Source organism: Crotalus tigris, unplaced genomic scaffold, assembly GCF_016545835.1.
Source record: "Crotalus tigris isolate CLP2741 ecotype Arizona unplaced genomic scaffold, ASM1654583v1 scf7180000017773.841730, whole genome shotgun sequence".
In the NCBI taxonomy this organism is placed as follows: domain Eukaryota; kingdom Metazoa; phylum Chordata; class Lepidosauria; order Squamata; family Viperidae; genus Crotalus; species Crotalus tigris.
In genome coordinates, this window is record NW_024096624.1 from 219,686 (window position 1) to 243,476 (window position 23,791).

General features: G+C 39.7%; 1 protein-coding gene across 5 annotated transcripts; it reads left to right on the forward strand.

The window, feature by feature from the left end:
* Positions 1 to 286: 286 nt before the first annotated feature.
* PPP1R10 (protein phosphatase 1 regulatory subunit 10) lies at positions 287 to 23,070 on the forward strand. Of its 5 annotated transcripts, none has more exons than XM_039341874.1 (21): positions 287 to 436; positions 836 to 1,191; positions 8,328 to 10,435; positions 10,840 to 10,957; positions 11,343 to 11,429; positions 12,458 to 12,593; positions 12,839 to 12,890; positions 13,006 to 13,083; positions 13,914 to 14,087; positions 14,957 to 15,062; positions 16,212 to 16,318; positions 16,820 to 16,920; positions 17,014 to 17,161; positions 17,435 to 17,596; positions 18,285 to 18,531; positions 19,152 to 19,227; positions 19,676 to 19,870; positions 20,334 to 20,451; positions 20,710 to 20,817; positions 20,971 to 21,543; positions 21,931 to 23,070. In XM_039341874.1, the coding sequence occupies exons 4-21, from the start codon at positions 10,851 to 10,853 to the stop codon at positions 22,038 to 22,040; spliced, it is 2,685 nt and encodes an 894-aa protein (XP_039197808.1). In that variant the 5' UTR covers positions 287 to 436; positions 836 to 1,191; positions 8,328 to 10,435; positions 10,840 to 10,850; the 3' UTR covers positions 22,041 to 23,070. The 5 variants fall into 5 exon arrangements, with proteins under 5 accessions (XP_039197808.1, XP_039197812.1, XP_039197810.1 ...); XM_039341878.1 differs by having other exon boundaries at positions 20,971 to 21,240; XM_039341876.1 differs by having other exon boundaries at positions 8,328 to 8,812.
* Positions 23,071 to 23,791: the final 721 nt, after the last annotated feature.

Sequence of the window (23,791 nt, forward strand, 5' to 3'; positions counted from 1 at the left end):
CATTCTCGGGAGGAGGCTCTGCCCGCAAAAGTCCAAAGTACGCGCATGCCCAGTTCGCTGTCTCGTTCCCAATCTCGACCAAACAGAAAACCGTGGCCGCGCGCGTGCACGCAGTCTTACGGCGGCCGCCTGGCACCCTCCTGCGCATGCGCGGCCCTGATTTTCTAACTGCGTCACAAGCTTAATCCGAGTTATTTTTTAATTTTTTTAACACCGTTGAACTGCTTTTCAAAATAGAATTCGAACTGTGTGCGTGGATATAAATTTTATCCCGTATTTAGGCAAACGGGAGACCCAGTTGGGCGGGGCACACGGCCGAGGCTTTGTTCTTTGGACGCAGCGCACGACGGTGGGAGGAAGCGTTAAGCGGAGGGAGTGCCGCCATATAAAAGCCTCCGCGCGCGCTCCCTTCGGCCATTCTGGGGTCTGTTTAAAGGTGAGTACTGTGCTTCTGTCAACGTTATTATGGGAGCGGCTTGGGAGGGGACAAAAGGGCATTACGATCTGATAATTTTATTTCTTCTCTCCCCCAATATAATGTTATTGACATTTGCAAATCCTGTTTCTTTCCTTAGGCTATAATGAAGGTAATTTGAACCTTCAAGAAAGCCCTAAACTCAGTTCTCCCTTTAAAAAAAAAAACAAGCCACTCAAAAACGAGCCGAAAAAACGTAAATTAACATTGTCCGATTTATTTATTATCTCGCCTCTGGTTCTTGTAACCCGATAGAAACGAAGATTTACGAAAAGCAATATTTAGCTAAATGCTGTTTTTTTTACCTGTTTTAAGATTAATTTTTTGAAATTTAATTGTAATTATTTCTTCATTTTATAGGTTTCCTTTGATCTTGAGACACCGTTGAACATCGTGAAACAAAGAAAAATTGCCCCACAGTTGAGCCTCTGAGACGACACAAAAAAGCCATCTACATTTCTGATCGTCTGTATTGGGAAGCTGTTAAAATTCTTTATGATCTGAAGGAGAACAACTGCCACTAAAAACATAAAACCAAAATTAATATTTAGCAACAACTTTCCCTGATGTTTTTTTATCAAACAACTTTTTATTACAAAAAGTTGATTTTTTTTTTAAAATGAGCAAAACCAAATTCATTTTTTTTCTTTAAAAACACAGCTTAATCCAAAAAAGCTAAACCTTGAGGCGCTGTCGAGGACAAAATTAATTGGATAGTAAGTGTCGCATTTTCAACCAACTGACCAAAAAATTCATCCATGTGGAAGTGAGCTAATGGCACGAAGAAAAGACAAAAAAAATTGTGGGAAAGTGGGTTTTGTTTGAGGTGTTAACCCTTAAGACGCAGGCATTTTGCCACCAAAAATGTATATATAAGGAGAATGATGGTCTCTTAGAAAATCCATCGTCTCCAGGACTGTCAAGGGTTAATGAGCTCCCACATAACAGATGGTGGTGACTGAACTATAAAGTGCTGCTTCTTTGTGTGGGAGACAAGTACTTGAATTAAATAAGCAATCTGTACATAAAGATTGCAGGGCAAGAGTTGGGACAAAGCAATAACAGTACAGTAGTAGCCAGATGGAGTCTTTTTTTTTTAGGATGGGTTTATGTGTCAGCACCTATAGTTATAAGAATGGCAATGTTAAGGGGTTTTGTGTTTTTTTTTAAACGAGAAGGTTTTAAAATGTATATATAGGTTTGTAATATGAAAAAGCAATCTAGAAATAAAGATTGCAAAATGAGTTTGGAAAATCATTTTAAACTTGATATTTTTTAAAAGAACTGTAATAGAAACCAATTGGATTCAAATGAGGTCTTAATTTGCTTTTAAAATGTTTCATCTATTTCTCTCACTCCCCTTGCTGCAGTATGGCAGTGTTTTTAATCTTTCTGTCCCTGACAAGCAGCATTACAATTTTCCTTTACAGGATGTTTCCATTTTTACTTCTACCTTATCTACTGAAAAAACAGGAGGGGGCAGGCGGTACTGACCTTACAATGGTGAATAATGAGGTTCTTTTGAGTCTGGCACTCACCAACAAGGGATCCCCTTTTTTTGAACTGTGTTAAATAGGTTCTAGTTGGTAGAACTGACATAAAATGATAGAATTTGTGCATGTGATGGGGTTGTATTGCTATATAGTTTCCTCTCAATAGATTCTGGAGGCTCTTGCTTTTTTTCCCCTTAATCGCCTGTGCTAAAATGGCGCCTTCTCTCTCCTATACAAGAACCCACGAGGCTTTCAAGAGCTGATGTAAGCAGCTTGTAGCTAGCTCCTCCCCTTCACTACCTTATGTTTGGAGCCCAGAGCAGGCAGTTGGGGAGGGCAGAACTGGCTAACGTTTTGTCACTTTTCCAAAATGATTTAACAAACTTCCGCTACTGCTTCATCTTTAGGAAATCTCTAGGTACAGCTTGCTAGAAGTGCAAAGTATTATCATAAATCCACTGAGTTTTCTTTTAAGGTTTCAACATCACATGAGAACTTTGGCTTTCTGTGATACCTACATGTTTGTGGTATTTGTTTTGGGACAAATTTATTAAGTGCCTATATTTGTGATAGACCGACAACCTTTTTTGTGTCTTTTCCTCTTCCTTTTTTTTCATCTTGAAGTCTCTGAAATGGTATATGGGTTAGGGAAGCATGTTTTCTCGTTTTGTCAGATTTAACTGTTAAAGATGAAATGCTACCACTGGATCCCAACTATTTAGTGTCATTGACACTTGCTGGAACTACAAAAAAAAAAAAAGAAGGGAGGAGTGTTGTATTTTCATTTTCTTTGGCCATATGTACACAAAGGGAATGGGGGGTGTAAATCTTGTATTAATTTGCCACATTCCACCGTTCCTGTACAATGTACTAGGAAAGAAGTGCTCATTAGGAAAAAATGGGAATCCAGCTACTTGTATTACCTCACCAAAGGGAGGGGAACAGCCACAATTCCACCTGGTAAGCAAAATCTTTATGGTATTAATTACATTTCACAACCTTCATTTCTATTCCAGACCACTTTGGTTTTTATTCATTTCTTTTTGCTGCTGTTCTGTTCCATGTCAACACCATGAAGTGACTCCTACTGATGCATGCAGGCTGTAATGGGTTTTAAACGTTTGCCAATCTATTGAGGCTGCTAAATTACTCCCTCCCCAGCTTGGTTAATTCCGTAAAAGTTTCTTAAATGGGTCTGCATGAGCATCAGATAGCATTTAAGAAATGCTGCCTTTGTGACTTTTCCTCATTTAAGTAATGATTATTCAATACTGTGGGGAAATATTTCACAAAGCTTGAAATTAATGCCTCCATCTATGCCTCCGGTGGTAGCATTTCATATAGAAACATCTCCCCCTTTTTTTTAATCGGTGACACTGTTCTGGCTATAAAATTTGATAATCTGTGCACCTCCTGACATCTCAAGGTGCTTTGTGCAATACAAAGTCAATTTAATTGGGAGGGATAGGTTAGCTGCTGCATAAGGCAGCCTTGAGTGTAAACTTGGCAGAAAATAAGAGTTTGCTTTCAAGTGTTTTCAGTAAAATTCACGTGTCTATTCAAAACACTTGATTATGAAGCTCTGATCTGACCAGAACAGCCTAAACAGTTGAAACAAAATAATAATTAAATTAGAGCAAAATTTGAAGCAAGGTTAATACTACTGTAATACACAGTCTTGAGGGCTAACATAAGTATTAATGTTTGCATTGTGAAATGGGCTATTCTGAAGTTAAGATTCAGTTTTTACACAGGTATTGGTTTGAATAACAGCACAGCAGCTTGCCAGCAAATTAATTAAAAAATATATAGGGAAATACACAGCTTTCCCCCAAAATCCATTATTTAAAGGATTCCCTTATATGGATAAGAGACAATACTTCCAGAATCTTAGTTTTTTTAGGATTCTGAAATTTTAATTCTGGAAGGTCAAGCTGTAGTTTCAACAGAATTATGCTGCCACAGATTCCAGCCTTAACTACTGTTGTGGCTTAGCTCCTGTATCATACTGAGCTACATTATTATGTCAGTTAGATGAGGCTGACATGTCATAACTGAATAACCTGGGTAAAATTCCTTCTGTGATGTAAAAACACATGTGGAAAGCCAGCTGTTTGCTTTGCTTGCTGTTTATATAAGACAAAGTTGTTTTTTAAAACATCTACTGAAGGAAATCGGAATTGTACTAAAACTGGAGCATAAATTTGATAATAGTTCAACATGGCAATATATTCCCCTACTTACTGAGCACTAAGTAAATGGGGAGGTATATGGACAAAGAATATAACCTTCACTTCTGAACATACTTACTGGAAATTTCTCTGGGGCTAATTTCCATGTAAGTATAATTTGGATGGAAACTGAACCCTAAGCGAATCTCCTTAAGAAGGCTTCAAATGTATGTTCAATTTAATGGGGAATAATAAAAGTATTGCCACTTTCCTCCCTAAACTGATCCTTAAAATGGTATGCTTCTAAGTATGCCTGAAGATGGATGTATTTTAAACATAGTTACTGATTCAAAGGCTACTATAATAAGGCTCAAATGGCTCATCTATCCTCTTAATGCAGAATATACTTAGATTGTTTTGATACTAGCTCAGTTTTATGGTTGAAAATGAAAGTAGTTCATCAATTCAGAAATTCTGACTTCAAATGGAATTGATATATTTGCTGTATGTCTACAGCAAATATGTCTACAATTGATGGATTGACACAACATTCTTGCAGTAGAAGCTTTTAGCATGGTACAGTAATGAACAGTACTTGCAATAGCTAGTAAAACAACAGGAATTGTAACTATAGTAATTCCCTTGGGAACACATTTTAAAGCACTTTGCTAACAATAGAATTGTAGGATATAAAAGTGTCTTGGATTAAAATCTTGATATTAGTCTCTACGAATACAAAATGAATGATTCTCGAGTCAAATTCTGGATAATTAATTTTCAGATGAATTGGAGCACCTTGGAGAGGGAAATGCAACATAGATATTGTTTGTTTCTAGTACCTATAATCTTGCCTCGCCTCCTTCTCAATGTCCTTCATTTTTCTGGTTTTCATCCAGGCTTCGAGAACTTTAATGTTAACTTGTTTTTGCTCCAGCATATCCAAGTTCTGAGATTCTTGGAAAGCTCTCGAGGATTTTTTTCAGGATAACCAAAAGAGTATAATGGCAGGGACCTGACTGGTTTGCATCTGACAACAGTTAACAGCCTGCTTTTTGTTACCTTTTTCATGGGAATATCTTGGTGGGATATGCTGGATATTCCCCCACATTACAATTCCTATCAAATTATGTTTTTAGACGTTATTAGTCATAGCTAACTATATTAAAATTCGTTTTGTTACAATGTACAAAAATTATGGTATCTGCATTGCAACTTGGATCTAAAGTTATACAGTGCAGTTGTCTGTCAAATACATTGATGGTAACAGCTAAATATTTAGTATTTGCCCATCTCCTTTGTGAAGGTTGATCTTTGGAAAGATGAAAGTACTATTATGTTTTATTCCATTGAGATTCTTATGTGATCAAGGTAACCTATTTAAACTTATAAATATAATGAACGGTCTACCATATTAATCCACCAAATCTGGTATAGAATATATAAATAGTATTAAATACTAAGAAACAATAAGACATCAAAAGATTTCAAATTAATGTTTAGCTTCTAAAACTTGCGAGTTAGAGAGACATTTAAAAACTATTGCCACTTGATGACCGTAGATAATTTGTTCAGATGAATTTCTGTACTGAAATATAGCAATGAACTATAACTGAACTACTATAAAAAATTTGTAATTTAACAAGTGTCTATGAGACTGAATTTCTTATTTTTAGAGCATTTATCAAATTAAGAATGTCATGAAATAGTAAAGTTTCCTTTAACTTTAAGCATACTGAATACGAAGCATCTGGAAACCAAAAGTTTAGGATTCAAGTAGAATGTATCTAAAATTTGTTAGATGTTAGCCCAGCCATGTTGATGTGCTTCATAATAAAATTAGTTCCATATACATTATTAAAATGAAATTTAAAAATGGAATGAGGGCCAAAACGCATTTACTCTTATATGTATATTTAGGATTGGAGGCTGTTGTGTAAAGCTTAAGCTTACATGTTCTTGTAGATTTTTTTCACATCCATGCTAAACTAATAAAATTGACAGACACTACTGATAATGCAAGAGTTGTAAAATTTAATGATTAAGAAATAGAACAGAAAACTTAACTTCTGAAGTCCTTTTTTCCCCCTAACAATGAATGACTCCCATATAGTTTATTTGAGATCTAGCTAAATGCAGAATTACTAACAAAGCATGGTGTCACGGTCTCACAACTGTTTCAGATTTGAGCCAAAAAGTTTGGCTTTTTAATCCAGTCACATTTCAGATGTGAGATAAAATAGCATGGGTATAATTATGAACACTATCAATGAAGCATGTGTTAACCAACACTGAACTTCATAGAAAGCCCGGTTTCTATTTGTAATTATGATGAAAAAATAAATGTCTAACTTAGCTGGTACTATTAAGTTACATTAGAAAACTACTTACTCTAATGCATATATATCATTGCTTTTTACTTAACCTTCCAAGTTTGGATTATTTTCAAACAGCTGGTAATTCTTGAATTTTAATTTTGTTCAATTTATTTGCTTGCCATTTATGTACTTGAAAGCAGTTTTAGTAAAAGATGCTTCCAAGTGAATATATACAGTTGCTAATTAGTTAAAAGAGCATATTTTCAGAATGTTTCTGAAATGCAACTTTCGATAAATCTGGAATGAAATTTGTGTTGTTTGTTCATACTTGCTAACTATACTTTGAATAAATTAAGTTACTGGAAATGTGCTAAAAATGAAATCGCCTGCACAAAAAAGTATTATTTGCTGCTAACATACTAATCAACCTAATTTGATTAGTATGTCTTAAAACAACACCTTTTTCAAACTGTAATTTTAGAATCTGATTCAAAGAGGAGGTTTTAATAGTTGATAGTTTTACAGTTCAAATAATTAACTACCATAAAACTGTTTAGTCTCTTGCAGTTTTTTAAATATACCTGTAAACTTAAAAATGGCAGCTGGGTGGCCGCTTCAGTTCCTCAAATTAAAATCTGCAATCTAACAGACACTTGAAATAGGGACCAAGATTAAACAATGTTTGGTTAAAAGAATGAGCAGTTTTGCTGAAATGGTGGCCAAACTACTCATTCTTTTAGTCCCAAATGCTCTTATATTGCAACTCATTTTATTTATTTTAATTTTTTTCTGTATAGTTGCAAAAGAAATTAGGTAGTAATGTTTCCAAATTAGTTATTGGCTTTTTGTTAAATTGCCTTTAATTTCTACAGCAATCTTTCATAACAGAAGTTTTAAGATTTGGGTTTTCAAAAACTTTAAACCAAAAATTCTTTTAAGTAAAGTTTTTCAGAATCTTAACTTTTGATCAGGCAAAAACCTTTTGTGAGAAGATTACGTATTACTTGAGTCAAAATGTTTTACTTTTGTTTATACAGAGGGGGAAAAAATGAACTCAGAATTTTAGAAGTTCTTGCTTGGGATGAACATTGTGGAACAAATTAGTTTTGAATTAGTTGATATGTTGTGGGCCCTTAGCCTTAAAATATTTCTTTTAAAAAGAGAGAAAATTAAAAAGCTTATATCCTTTGAATATCTTGAATATATTCTTTGCTACATGTGTCCAATACTATCCCTTAATATATTTATTAGGCTTTTCAGGGGCTGCTGGATTCTTTGTTTCCTTAAAAGTGAAGCTTTGTCTTGTAAACCTTAATTAAATTCAAGATAGTATTTGCTTCTTTTAAAAAAATTTTGATTTATAATGTAAATTTCTCAAATTATATAAGAGTTCCTTACTAATACTTATAAAGATATAACTTCTGTAGTAAGATTGTAATCACAATCTGTTAGCTAAGGAAGTTTAAGAGTAGCCTGGAATCTCACATGATCTGTAATGCACCCCTCACTCAGAATTACTTCAGTTATAGAGCTGCAGAGTCTCAATTGCTACGCCAGTTCAAATGGAACAGAAACATGAAAGCTTGCCTTGTTCTATTTCAAAAAAAAAAATAAAATTACAACATCATTGTGTAATAATGTTTTTGGAATGTTGTGGTTTGCTACTAACAAAAACTTCAGTTAGCAGTCTTTAGTCTTTAATTAGGCAATCGTGGTCGAGGGCAGAATGAATGAAAAGAATGCTTTCCCTGGTTAACTGGAGTAAGTGTCGAAGTACTGTTGGCAAAACCACTACAGATGTGGGGGTTTAGAAACGGAAATTGCTTAAGTTATAAGTAACATTTGTATTTTTAATTCTCTCCTGGGGTTGTAGTGCTGAGAAAGTGCCAGAATGACAGCTCTGGAGACTGAGGTCCTCTTCACCAAAGCAGGCTGAGCCCAAGTTTCATCAGTGCCAAGTTTTCCTCAACAGTGTATTGCTGTCTTGCATGTGGAAGGCCATGTTGTGGGGTGAAAGGGGAGTTCAGTCTCCAAAGCCCACCTCATTTGGTCTTTCCATTCCTGGGTGAACTCATGATACAGAACTTCAATAGCCATTCTTCAGAACTGGACTGAAGCCACACAAGGACTCTACAAGTCACCGCAGGCTGGTAACAACTTTACAGTCCCACTCTACTATCGTCTGTACCTGGAGAGTATTTTCTTCCATATGAAAATACAACACGATATTGATTTCTTCTGGTCGTGGACTTTTTAAAATTACTATATCCAAAACATAGGAATACACTTGGACTGGGCCCTCCTGCTTTGGGGGAAAATAATTTCTACACAATACCTAACCTACATGGCTTTGGAAAAGTAGGATATTTGCTTAGTCCATTTTACTATACTAAAAGAACTGAAGATGCTTTCTGTGGAAAACAAAGAAGACTGCTCCATTGACTTGGTTATTGCTTCTACCACAGAGATGCCGTTCCTTAGTGCTGTGGAAAGTTTTTTTAAAAAAAAATATTTGGCATATTAATGGGGAAGGCCAAAGCTTAGCATACTTAATTTTGCAAAAGTGGTGTGCTGCAAGATTACATATAATAATAGATTATTTCATTAAGGTACATTTATTGTGCCTCATTTTGAATTCAAAACAATACTCCTGGGCAAATTTATTTAAGGTGGACAGTTTACACTGCATCAGACTTCTAAGAACTTAATCATATGCACCTGATCATGCTGTCTACATACTTCTAAAAGCAATTCAGTAATGCAATTGCAAGCCCATTACCAAACATGTCCAAACCTAACAATCCCAGTAGAGCTACCATAATTTCAGGAACTACACCTTTAGTGCAAGGGGCGATACTGCTCCGTTTACCATGAAATTCATAAAACTATCACCACAGTGCAGGCCTTATTTACACAGAGCTTAATAAATTGATGAAAGGCAGCCAGTATGTTTTCACACCTTAAAAAGGTTTAGATGAACCACTTTTGGAATTAAAAGGCTGCTTTAGGGTATAGTTAGAAGTTAAAATTAAGGGCCAATGCTTTTGAGTAGCTGTCAGCCATGCCTAGGCCAAATGTTACTTGAGCAGATAAACCTAAATTTCTTACATAATTTTACATATTTAAAATTCTGTTCCTTGACTATATATATACCTTAAGCTCTGAACAAAAGGTCAAGTACATTCAACACAAATTTATTACACATTTTTCGATACTACCATCTTAGTTCGTCTTTCAAACACAATGTTCTTTATCCCAAGAATTGTGGCAGGTTTCTGAACTATGTAGTAGAGTCTTGCACAGAAAGCCATATTAAACACAACTTTCTGAGCACAAACAACAAACCCTGTGATTAAGAGCACTTGACTACAATTTGCAGATCAGCGAATTGATTCCCACTGCACCAAGACCTGAAGGCAAAAGGAAACCGTACCATGTATATCGGGGTGCTTGAAATACTTTTCATTTGAATTACTATTGGCAGTCATTTACTGAGCAAGTACAGCGAATCCAATAGAATCAAATGGTTTTATAGAGGCCACCAGTGTAGGGTAGTACAAATCTTAACAGAAACAAAGGATTTTATTATGCTTTTATCAATTAGATATCAGACAAATGAGACCCGTAAACTAGAGTTCCACTGGGATAGTTCATCATTTGTAACACTAGTGTTATGTGTTTTTGGCTCGTATTTGTATGCAATCATCTGTTAAAAAACAAATAGTGTGGATGTGGAGAAATACTATTAATTATATTAAGAAAGAAGAACATAGTCTTGGATATTTTAGCAGGGAATAAATTAAACTGAATTCAGTGAGACTTTGTGAATACATTTGCATTGAGAAATCCCTATCAATTATCTACCTTGGACTGGCTATTTTAAGCTGAAGACACAATAGAAATTCTGGGAATAGGAGAAACAGTATATCCTTTTTGGAAAATAAGGCAGATGGGCAGTGCTCTGGAATTTGGACTGAATAGGTACTCAATTTTAGTTGAACCAACAAAATACTTTAGTGTTTTACATATTTTAGGAATGGACTTCGCAGTTTTAAGGCCAAGTAAACATGAATGTACATGTGGGAATTGGGCTTTTTGTTTTTCATTTACCAAAATAGTCATGGATGTTTAAGTGAAATACTGGATCTCCAAAACTTCAAGAATTCCCATTGAGGGACTTACTAATTAGAAGATATATGATAATACTTTGCACCTAGTCAGAGAGTAGCTTTTTCCCATGTATTATTTGCATTTTGCTATGCTACAGTGATAAATCTTGTTAATGTTTGGAAATTTTATTTTTAAAACATTCTTAAAATTTTGTTCATTTTTTTTTAATCTTCCCAAAGAAGAATTTAACATAGCCTCTCTTCTGTTTTTGACAGAATTTGCAAACATGGGTTCTAGACCCATAGATCCAAAAGAGCTACTAAAGGGACTGGATTGTTTCCTTGGCAAAGATGGAGAAGTCAAAACTCATGAAGGCATCACTAAAATTTTTAAGTAAGTATTTGTGTTACAAATCCATTAATTGCCTATAACTGCAAAAATATTGCCATATTGAAAAACTACTATTAATACTTTGTTGAGACCAAGTTTATTTTTGTTTGAACTGATACAAATTATAGGCCACTTTGTTGAAAAATATAAAAGGATATTGATAGACCTATTTTTTTTTAAAGAGAAAGTTTGTCCAGCATTTTGCAATTTCCTACGGTTATGTTACATGTGATGTTCAAGAATGGAGTAATTGGGTATATTAATTTCCTTTTTCCCCAACTATTTCTCCCAGTCTCAACTGGCATTTATATACTCGTCAGACTCGTCCTCCATTCATTTTATCTGCAACCAAATTGCAAATTTCCATTCTTGGCTTTTTTCATTTCAGTTTAATGAAAGATGCGCAGAAGATGGTCAGTCGTTGCATTTACTTGAATATTCTGTTGCAGACCCGAGCACCGGATATACTCTCAAAGTAAGTTCTGCTGCATGTTTGTGGGGAATGCAGTTAGGTCTGCTAGTTTCAAAAGTAAGATGTTCAATGTGTTAAAAGCAAGCGAGATATTTTTTTAATGAATTCTGCTAACGGTACCATTAAGTTGCTGTTTTATTTTAATTTGATTCCTTAGCCTTTATTATGGCTTTTGGGCATTTTTTTTTTTTTTTTTTGCATCACTGTTCACTTGATCTGCTTTCAGTCAGATTCCAGTACATTGTTAACCTATTCATGGAATGGAATGAAGGAATATAAATGGGAGCAGTGATGATATTGAGAGGAGGGGGACATTATATTCAAGTTCTAATTCTGTATTCCTGGAAATTCTAAGAATTCGCTTATCTACTATTATGAAGCCAAAACAAAATATAAATATGCAATTTAAGTCTGTGAGTGTTTACACACACGTGTTATTGTTAGTTGCGAAGTCGTGTCCGACCCATCACGATCCCATGGACAACGTTCCTCCAGGCCTTCCTGCCCTCTGCCATCTTCTGCCTACTACTTCAGTACTCCATCCATCCACCTCATTCTCTGTCGTCCCCTTCTTCTATTGCCCTCAATCTTTCCCAGCATTAGGCTCTTCTCCAGTGAGTCCTTCCTTCTCATTAGGTGGCCAAAATACTTGAATTTCAACTTCAGGATCTGGCCTTCTAAAGAGCAGTCGGGGTTGATCTCCTCTAGGACTGACCGGTTTGATTGCCTTGCAGTCCAAAGGACTTGTAGGAGTCTTCTCCAGCACCATAGTTCAAAGGCCTCAATTCTTTGTCGCTCAGCCTTTCTTATGGTCCAACTTTCACAGCCATACATTGCAACTGGGAAAACTATGGCCTTGACTATACGTACATGTACAGTACACATATTCTTTGCAGTCATTACAATGTGATTTTTGCTTGACTTAAGATGTATATCCAGCTACTTGTAGTTATTCTATAACCTGTGTTTAATTAAGCAAGCTATAATATCATTCTACTTATGAACCATGATTTTGTCTCTTCATTCTATAGATTCATCAAAGTTGGTGGCTATAAACTCCTTAACACCTGGCTAACAAACTCGAAAGCATCCAGTAACGTACCCCTCCTCCAGCAGATCCTACTCACACTCCAACACTTACCTCTGACTGTGGATCATCTGAAACAAGTTAGTTAATTGCACAACAGTGGAGGTTATCCTTTTAATTTGGCCTTTTCAAGTTCAAAGCAAAAAATGTTTTGTCCCAAATTGGAAGGAAGGAAGGAAGAGGACTTGTGGGGTTGAATTTTTCTTCAGGTTTACATAATTCAGTACTCAAAACAATATTTCTAGTTTCAGGGGTGATAATCCGCAAGGGTACATCCTGTAGTTTTCATGTCCTATGACAAACTGTTCCTTTTCCTTTTTTTCAGAACAATACTGCCAAATTGGTGAAGCAGCTCAGCAAATCAAGTGACGACGAAGGTAATTGTCACTTGGCCATATACAGATATCTGATACTGGGCGCCATTCTGGGTTTGCAGGGTCCTGTTTGAAATTTTTTAATTAATTGAGTGCTTATACATTCTTTCCTTACTAGAGCTTCGTCGACTGGCTTCCATACTGGTGAGCGACTGGATGGGTGTGATCCGCTCTCAGAGTAGCTCCCAGCCTACAGGTTAGTGCAGTGATGGCGAACCTTTTAGAGACCGAGTGCCCAAGCTGCAACCCAAAACCCACTTATGCATCGTAGGGTCCCGGGTGGGTGTGGCCCACTGGGTGGTCGTGGCTGCGGTGGTAATGGCAGACTGGGTGGGACTAAAGAGTTCAATCAATCAAGTCCAACTTTGCAAGATCTTTTTTTTTCCCCGCGAGAAGTTGAAATTGACTGATTGAACCTTTTTTTTTTTTTTTTGCACACGACGGTGGAGGCCTAAAGCAAAAAGGTTTTATAAAACCCAGCTGAAGGCCTAGGACTGGGGTGACAGTGCGCGTGCCCACAGGTGGCCATAGGTTCACCACCACTGGGTTAGTGGTTTTATATGTCCACAGAAGCATGGACAGTGAAAGCTTTATTGTGGTGAAATCAGACTCTTACTGTAATAATCTGTGGGACCGCAGTGTTGCTTAAAATATATCCTCTACTTCGTATTCCAGGTGTGATGGAATGGGTGGGTAGCCTTGGGAGATGAGAAAAAGAGATGCTGTTTAGGAAACAATCAGACAAGAGAGACAGAGAATCGTTTTAAACATTCCTTGTTAACTCATAAGCTGTCTCCCCATTGTATTGGTTACATTTTTTTTTTTACACTTGATCTTAGCCAAAAGGCCAAGGAGTGATTGTGTTTGTGTATTGTCAGACACTGTGTAATGTTAGACTTTTAAAGTAGCTCTATAAGGCAAAAAATGTAATTAGATGTCGTGTTGTAAAAGAGGCACTTTCGGAAAGACTGGAAAGCACTCATCTTTTAGCCCTTCTAAGTCACTGGCTTTGCTTGCACTTTGCAGAACGAGAAAAGAAAAAACGAAAGGAAGAAAACAAAAACAAAGCACCTTCTGTTCAGGAGAAACCTCAGGAAACCAAATCGGAAGTGAAGCCCGAGGAGACTCCTGAAAAGAAGAAAGAAAAACCAAAATCTCTCCGCACCACAGCACCTAGCCATGCCAAATTTCGTTCCACAGGTAAGTGCAGTTAGAATTGTTAATGGCTGTGTAATTTGGTTAGAATTATCTTAATATAGCCTAGGATACAGGCGTAGGCTTTTTTTATGACTCATGGACTTCAACTCCCAGAATTCCTGAGCCAGCATGGCTCAGCTTGGAAACTTCTCCCTTTCCCTTCAGCATGGCTGGCTCAGGAATTCTGGGAGTTGAAGTCCACGAGTCATAAAAGAGCCGAGGTTGCCTACCCCTGCACTAGCACATTAAAAATGGGTAGAATCACAAGAGATATGTGAGAATGCTGAACACTTGCAAGGTTTTACTATCTGATGGGACAAGAGGGATCTTCTAGACCAGGGTTTACCGAACTGTGAGGAGAACCTCCCTTAGGAAAGCGAGACAAAGTCCAGGGGAGGTGTGAAGTACTTTTAGTTGTATATTATTATAATAATTCTGTCAGACCCAGAACCAAGAATAACAAGTGGTGATTCTTCCAAGGCAAGTCCTTTACTGTTTTGCCACCAACAGACCAAAACTTGCCAAACTAAAGACTTTACTACCTGACTACATGTACTGAATAACTGCTATCATGTCTCCCCTAGTCCTTCTTTTCATAGGACTAGATCAGGGGTAGGCAACCTTGACTCTTTTATGACTTGTGGACTTTAACTCCCAGAATTCCTGAGCCAGCATGGCTCAGCTTGGAAACCTCTCCCTGTCCCCTCAGCATGGCTGGCTCAGGAATTCTGGGAGTCATAGAAGCCCAGATTACCTACCCCAGGCCTAGCCAGAATTTCATTAGCCTTGGGCAAACAGCTCAATCCACGCTCATCGAATGTTCTGGGATTTTTAAATTGTTCTGTTACTTAACTATTGCTGCTTCCTTGTAGGTTTGGAAATGGAAACCCCCTCACTTATTCCTGTGAAAAAGAACATAAATACTTCAGTGACCTCTGATAAATATAGTTTCAAGCCAATACCGCTGAAAAGACAGATGTAAGTAATATGAGAAAAAAAATCACTTTGTCTCCTAATTTATCATATTGGGACTGAATCTGGCAATGTAGTTGTTCAAATGGTATAAGCCTGCACCTTTCTAGTTTGTAACCCAAACTTGATGGTTTACATTAGTGGGGAGAAATTTCTTGCTTCTTGTGCCTAGCAAAAGAAATGTAGTATTTGGAGATTAGAAGCTCAGGAAAGTTTGTTCACTGATAAAAGAGAATATTTGTACCTCAGGGTTGACATGAGTGGTCCTTCGTGCTCTCTGAGCGTGGTTGCTTTTTTGCAAACATCTCATTATCAAAACTAGGCAACGTGATCAGTGCATCCTAGTTAGGGCAATGAAATGTTTGCAAGAAAACAAACCAAGTTCAGAAACTACCAAGGACCCTAAGAGTTTGTTCAGTTTGCATTTTTATAAGAACTTGATATTCTCTAACTACTATATGAACTGGAATGCAATTACTTTGGCATTCAAACAATTACAGAATACAATTTTAAAGTCATAATTGGATATAAACATTTAGGTATTTAGGAAGTGCTCTTGAGAAATCTGATCTGGGCTTAAAGAGAAAATAGAAATAGGCAGGAGATTTCTGGGAGGACCCCAGCTAGGTTACTTGTTTTATCATTTATGCTAAACTGCATCCAAATAAACAAGCTCCTTCCAGAATGTCCCACGACATACTCTTTAAAATTCCAAATATTTCATCATCCCCCACAAAAATAGAAAATATTTGGTCTGGCTTGTCTGCCCCCAAAGAGACCTGTGGGGCTTTAGATAGGCTAAGTCAGTGGTTCTCAACCTTTCTAATGCCGCGACCCCATAATACAGTTCCCCATGTTGTGGTGACCCCCAACCACTTATACATCACCGGGTGCCAGGGGCATGGCCAAGAAAAGGGAAAAAATGGCAGACAGCCTTGTTTGGCGACCCCCGTGAAATGGTCATTCGACCCCAAATGGGGTCCCGACCCACAGGTTGAGAACCACTGGTATAGGTCAAAGGAGCAGAGGACAGGCACGGGGAAAACAAATATATACCTAGAAATGGGAATCTGTTTGGCATGAAAGACATTACCAACTCTGTGAACTATTCAGCGTCTTCCCTTTGACTGACTTGAGGACTGTTTTTCCCCATAGCGTAAACTCAATGACAGATAACCCACCTGTTGAGAAGAAATACAAACCCCTCAACACTACGCCCAATACTACCAAGGAAATTAAAGTGAAGATCATCCCCGCACAGCGTAAGGCTTTCTCCTTTTTCATAGCCATGGAGTTTAAGGAGCAACGTGGGCTAGATTAAAGGCACTGAGATCAGAAGTTGAATGTTTTGATCTTGCTTGTTAGTTAATTGCTGAGTTTCCCCCACTGAAATCTCTTCATGTTGATTAGGGATACGCAGATATTCAGTGCACAAAATGTTCCGTGCATATTAGCCAGGTTTTTGAACAATTGACGCTCAAATTGTACGCCTTGGACGTGTTTGATCGATAGGCTGTTTTGCTTCAGTGTAGAGTAAAACAGTTATCTTACACAGAACTAACTTTGGGTGATGGTTGGAAACAAGAGTGGTTAAAAGCCAAGAATGTTGGTGGAACTGACTGAGGAGGGACAGGGGAAGAGGCTACATTGGGACATCAATTCAGTAGTAGTGGCTTGGGAGAGAAGGAAAGGAAGGCTGTTCACATTGTTAGGAAACTTTTAGTACAGAATGGTTTTTAAGCCCTTCTCCATTTACTCTCCAGCTATGGAAGGACTGGGCTTTTTGGATGCCCTAAACTCTGCCCCTGTCCCAGAAATCAAGATTAAGAAGAAAAAGAAAGTCCTGTCTCCAACTGCAGCTAAGGTAGGACACATGCAGAGCCAGCAATCCTACTTTTGCAGAGATGGCTTTACATTTGGAAATCAACTGATTTGCTTTGTTTCTTGCGGTTCACAGCCAAGTCCTTTCGAAGGGAAGCCAGTCCCAGAGACTGTTGCTGCCAAGCCACCTTCACCAGAGCTGAACCCAGCTTCAGAGCCAATGGATGTGGATCGACCTGGTACCCCTGTGCCAGCCGTTGAGGTGCCCGAACCTATGGAAACAAGTAAGTGAGGGGAGAACTAACACATTCAGTGTTACAAGATGTAGCGGTAGGGTGATACTTTTCTCACCATTCTTGCCTAGGCTAGCAGCCTTTTTACTAGGGTACTAATCAGTCGGTCACTGGTGTTTGTTAGGCAAGTGGTATCTGGAACGCCATGACAGCCGAGGGTGCTTTGAGTGATGGCGAATTTTCTTTCCTTTGCCTATTCCAAGTGCTTGACGCGCGTCACGTGCTTTAAAGGATCGTTGCTGAACGGGTGGGTGCTTTTTTCAGATTCCTCTGAGCATGGAGGTTTATTGGATTCAAAGCCAACCGAGAGCCCAGCTGATTCAACCCAGTTGACAAAGAAGGGCAAAAAGAAGAAAACAGTGAGCTGGCCTGAGGAGAATAAACTGCGGGAGTATTTCTACTTTGAATTGGATGAGACGGAAAGAGGTGAGTGGTTCCCCCCCCCTTTTTTTTTTTTCCAAAAAGCAAATTGCAAAGATCCTGGGAAGTCTCACAGAGACATAGTTTTATGCCTGTCATCTGTCTAGAGCAGGGACTGTCAGCTTTTATTTGCTCCTGACCCCCCCCCCCCTTTACCTTTCTGATCCCTCTCACAATTAGCTGTAAGGATATTTATTGTAAACTAGTAATTACTTGATATTTGTAACTCTGAAGCTAATTCAGAGATTGAGATGTGAGGGCTAGGACAAATTGATCAAAGGCCTGACACTTGGGTGTTCCCCTCAGAGATGTACCCATATATGCTTATTCGCTGCTTATTTATTTAAAATATTTAAAGCATTTTGTGGACGTAGAAAGTTTTGTCTTATTAGCTAATCTTAGGCATTTGTTAAGTTCCGTGGAACTTTATTAAGTCTTACGGAAGCATGGAGTCCTTTAAATAGTTGTGCTGTGTATACCTGTATTTTTCCCTGTCGTCTTGTTATTGTATTTTTTTAATCATAGCTTTTAACTGTTTTAATCAGCTTTAATGGTTGGTTTTATTTGTTGTGCTTTAATTCTGTACACCTCCCAGAGTCATATGCAAATGAGGTAGGGGGCTGGATTAACTGAATAATAAGCAAATAAGTAAATAAATAAATGTGAAATACAATTTCTGTTCAATCTTTTACAGTTAATGTAAATAAGATCAAAGACTTTGGTGAGGCTGCCAAGCGAGAAATAATGTTGGATCGCCATGCCTTCGAGACAGCCCGTCGGCTTAGCCATGATGCGATGGAAGAGAAGGTCCCCTGGGTCTATCCAAAGCCCATTGATTTGCCCGCTCCACTGGTTCAGCCAGGAAGTGGCAGTCGGGAGAAGTTCACTCAAGCTGAGCGCGAGAAAGGCATTTTACAGGAAATCTTTCTCTCGAAAGAGAGGTGAGTAAACTATTGGACAGATTTGAAATGTATCTCTACGGAGGATACATATACAAGATTCTAAGCTGGAAAATACATGTGCATAGTTGACTTAGTAGTAATGAATTAAATATAAAAAGATCAATTCACGAACGTTACTCAGGAAGAGAGCAATGAGGACTTATTGCTGAGAAATTAAAAAAAAAAAACCCGCTGAAGGAAATCATACGGCTAGCCCAGGGGTAGGCAACCTTGGCTCTTTTATGACTGGTGGACTTCAACTCCCAGAATTCCTGAGCCAGCATGGCTCAGCTTGAAAACCTCTCCCTTTCCCCTCAGCATGGCTGGCTCAGGAATTCTGGGAGTTGAAGTCCACGAGTCATGAAAGAGCCAAGGTTGCCTACCCCTGGGCTAGTCCAATTTTTCTGTACTGCTTAGCATTTGAGCAATCCGGCTGTGCTTGTCCATTGGTGTTTCTGTGGGAGGAGGAAGAGCTTTATAATTCATATATTGTCCAAAGATTTAAATCTCCTACTTTTAACATTCCAGTTATCTCGGCTAATACAAATTGAACATTTTTTTCCTCATCTTTATTAACATCAAACTGATGTTTTTTTGTCTTTTTTTTTTTTTTCCTTAAGTGTTCCTGACAGCCCTCATGAGCCAGACCCAGAGTCCTATGAGCCAGTGCCACCCAAGCTGATTCCTTTAGATGAGGTAAATATGCTTGGTCCTTTTTTTTTATTCCACCCTCTTTATTTTAAACAGACAAAACGTAAGTGGGCTGTAGTAAAGTGGGAATGATAGGTCAGAGCTTACCTTTAAATTATAAAATAGGACAAGTATTCTTTTAGCTCAGGATACTTAATAGGTAAGGCTCCCGTTCCATATATATATTTACCAAAGAACTTTCTAAAGATGTCCTGTGTGCTGTAACCTTTCCCCCTCTCTATGTTTCTGTTTCCTTTGTGCGTAACAGAAACAGAGTGGAGATGGGGAACATTTCTTAATGTACCTGCTTTGCCTTAGGGTCCTCCAGCCCCTCCCCCCCTTTTGTATGCCCCAAGTTCTGGTTGCCAGTCTCCCCCACTTTGGGTTTGAGCTCCCAGCTCCCCAGCAGCCAATTCCTCCTGACTCCTTGTGTCTCCTCTGTCACCCCTCTCAGGAATGCTCCATGGATGAGGCCACCTACGATGAAAGACTCGACCCATCTGCCTCGCAGTCTCCGGACGGAGCTGGGGGCTCCAAGCTCCCCCCGGTCCTGGCCAACCTCATGGGCAGCATGGGGGCAGGCAAGAATCCGCAGGGCCCCAACCCCAGCTCTTCCATCAACATGCAAGAGATTCTCACCTCCATCATGGTAACTAGAAGCGTCGTAGGATAGCTTTTTTTTTTAAATAGTGGAAACGATGATTGATTGAGAAAGCCGTGAATATGGCCATTGAGACACGCTTGCCATCTGCCTTGAAGATAGCACAGAACCTTAAATGATTCCCCAGCTCACCTTTGTCATATTGCCCAAATACCTCCCCCCAAAAAATGTAGGTTCCAGAAAATAAAGACTAGGATAACAACAAAGAATAGGAGAGTTTCCAAGTTATCAATAAGTGAAGCTGATAAATGGGATTCTTTCTTGAAACCCATTTTCTGCTCCAAGTCAGGTCTCTTATGCAAAGGGTACAAGACTGAATCATTCACTGATGTGGCAAGATAGCATTTTAAAGCAGGTTTATGTATAGGATCAGCGCAGCAAAAGGAGGTAGGAAGGTTAAGAAACAAAACATGTTCTAATTTCTTCGATTTCTCGATTTTATTTTGTGCAGGGTGGCTCAAACAATCATAAAACAGAGGAGTTGATGAAGCAGCCTGATTATTCTGACAAGATTAAGCACTTGCTTGGCAATTTGCAGGGCCAGCCTGGACCAGGTCCTTCAGCAGGAGGTAAGAGAATAGGCAGATCGACGGGCTGTTTTTCCTTAGCTGTTAACTCGCATCCAGCTGAATTTGTTTCATTCCCATTAAACACGTCTAACGTGTCAGGCTTGTATTCCCCTTATTAGATTTGAAAATGGAAACCCAGTTACTGTAGATACAAGTCTACTTCAGTGTCCTTAAAAGACAAAAAGATACTTTAGTCAGGCTAGCTGTTGTTTATTTCTGGTATTGGTTTAATTAACAGCTTTTTTGCTTTTCTTACAGTCCCACATGGGCTCCTTGGACCAGGACCTGGCCCGGTCCCCAATGGATTCCCGCCAGGGCCCAAAAATATGCAACACTTCCCTCCTGGAGGGCCAGGACCTATGCCTGGTAAGCGGAGATCTGTTAATCAGGGAGGGGAACAGTTTGAGATGGGGTGGCAAGTGAGGAGGGCATGGTCTACCGAGGGCTGTGAAGATGGTGGATGGAGGTCTTAACGGATCTGAAGCTAACTTAACCTCACACCTTTTCTCCCTTCCCTAGGACCCCATGGAGGCCCAGGCGGTCCTAACATGCCCCCAGGCCCTGGGGTGCCCAATGGACCGCGGATGATGGGTCCACCTCCTCCCCAGTGTAATGATGGATACTGGGATCCTCCCGATGGTGGCATGCGTGGTGGGCCCCACGGAAGCATGAGAGGTGGCAGTCCTGGCCCGGGACCCGGACCCGGCCCTTTCCATCGTGGCCGTGGTGGCAGAGGTGGAGAGCCTCCTTTCCGAGGGCGAGGCGGACGGAGTGGTGGTCCCCCCAATGGTAGGGGGGGCCCTCCCAACAACAGCATGGGCGGTGGCCATGGAGGGGGACACGGCAGCAGTGGACATGGAGGGGGACATGGTGGTGGCCACGGAGGTCACGGAGGAGGGGGCCACCCAGGGGACCACGGCAGGGGACATCCAGGCGGTCATCCAGGGGACCACAGCCGGGGACATCCAGGCGGTCATCCAGGGGACCACGGCCGGGGATATCCAGGGGACCACGGCAGGGGACATCCAGGGGACCATGGCAGAGGTCACCCAGGGGACCACGGCTGGGGGCACGGAGGCGGCCACGGTGGAGGTAAATATGCATTCCTGTGCCCATTGGGGGATGGGATTTTTAAAGGGATTGGCCTAGCGTTCTGAGTTGCATGGGGAAGCAGGCCGCCATAAAAGCAAGTTAGGGGGGTGGCATTTTATTACCGGGGTTTTGGGGGTTGGGCGGGCAGGGTTCTTCTAAAAAGCAAATACTTCGAAGAAGCGTAGTAATGTCGAGCTAGGTTTTAAAATAAAATAATTTACTTTAAAGCCCTGCAATTTGCCGTTTGAGAATTGTGATCTTAGCGTTCTGGGTGGAGTTGTGCTGGACAGAGAACAGTGGGCTTGCTGGGAGAAGTGATACACATGACGTTCCTGCATGTTCCTGTTGCCATGGCTGACGGCTCTGTTTGTTCCTTCTGCCCTTCAGATAGGTCAAAGCGTCCCGTATGTCGCCACTTCACTATGAAAGGCAGCTGCAGATACGAAAACAACTGTGCCTTCTACCATCCCGGAGTGAATGGGCCACCCTTGCCCTAGCATAAGGAGCCTGCGTCCTCCTCACCCATTCTGACTGTGGCATCGGGTGCACATTCCCTCCCATTGACCTTGAACTCAGCCTGGCGCTCCGATTTCTGACTGATGCTGCACCTGCTTGTTATGGCTTCTGTGAGGCCCTTTAAATGCTTGGAGCAAGGGAATGTGACTAACTTCCTCCTTCGGCATTTGCTGCTGCTACTGATGAACTGCCACACACACCCTCGAGAGAGAAACTGTTGGGAGGCATCTTCCCCGTCTCCAGCTGGGGAGGTGAAGCAACCAATGACTTTGAAAGCACAAGAGACTTGAAAGATGTTTTTTTGTTTTTTGTTTTTATTTTAAAGCAATTTATGTAAATATACCTGTGGAACCAGCAAAGGAAGGGGATATTCTTGCTCACAGCCTTGATTTGACTGGGCAGTGTTGCTTCAACTTCCCAGGAACCAGACTGGTACTGATGAATTGCTTTGGTCTGGAGGAAGACCTGGCATCGGCAGGAAAACCGTCCTTTTAGGAACATGCGCGTGAGGCAGGGGAGAGGGTGCAGCAACTGCTTGTGGATTGTTCTGGGAGATCCGAAGGCTGGAAATCTATTGCTCCTGCCTAAAAAGCCCAATGGGAGAACGGGGAATTCCAGCAGCCGCCACTTGCACAATACCCTCTTGAACCAGGATGTCCCTTTGTAAAATACCCCTTTGCAGTGCCCTGTTGACTGCACAGATGTGGTTTCCCTTGGTGCTAAGTCTGCCATTGGGGGAAACCTACAAACTGTTTTCTGTGAAAACTAAATCTGGAGACTAATGGTTTAGGGGGTAAACTTTTGTTTTCCTGATTTACACTGTTGGTTGTGGGTTTTTTTTAAAAAAACGGTCTCATGAGATGTGGACTCTCAACATCTTTCATCTCCCCTCATCCTGAAGTGGGTGCAGCAAACCCTTCTCCTGAGGGGGAACAAAATGTCTTGCTCTAAGTTTTGTATATTTTGTACATTAGTAATAAACATGGTGAAAAAAAGAAATATCTAATTTAACTATTAGCAGTGTGGACATATTCATTGCTGAGCTTGGAAATTGCATTCTGTTAGCCAAAATCAAATAAAATTTTCCGGGTCTTTAAAATGTACATTAACCAGCCAGTTACGTAGGGCTTGAAGATGCTAGAACTACTGTATTGGACAATTTTGAGATAAATAATAATGATACTCTTTGGTGAGAGGATGGAAGGGAAAATCCATATACTCAGTTCTAGGCTGTTTTCAATTCTCCCGAGTATGAAGCAAGTACTTATTGGAAGTTGCTTGGATGGTCTCTGTTATTGGTCAAGCCAGCCCTTGACCCCGTTACCCTGGGTTAAAAATAACACCAATAAATGTTTGATCCTGGGGTGGGGGAAGGTGTTCAGTATTTCTTTGGAAGAATTTTGGCAAAGACTATACCCATTCTTTCAGAAACTATTTCTAGGAAACACCAAAGGTGTTCATCTGTACCTTTTACAAATTAAATGTTTGAAAATGATTTGAAAATTGTCCTGAAGAGAAACATTGCCTAAATATTTCCTCAGGAAAAATGAGAAGATAAGTTGTTCTTCTAAATCTAAATGATTGCAGCCCACAGAGGTGCGTGTTAGTGAATAGTACAAGTTCCTTTGGAAGGTGGTATGTACACACGGGTAAAGGCAGTCAAATGGAATCAGTAAGATGTGTATAATCTTGTAAAATATTACAAGATTTATAAAAGACTTTACTTTCGGTA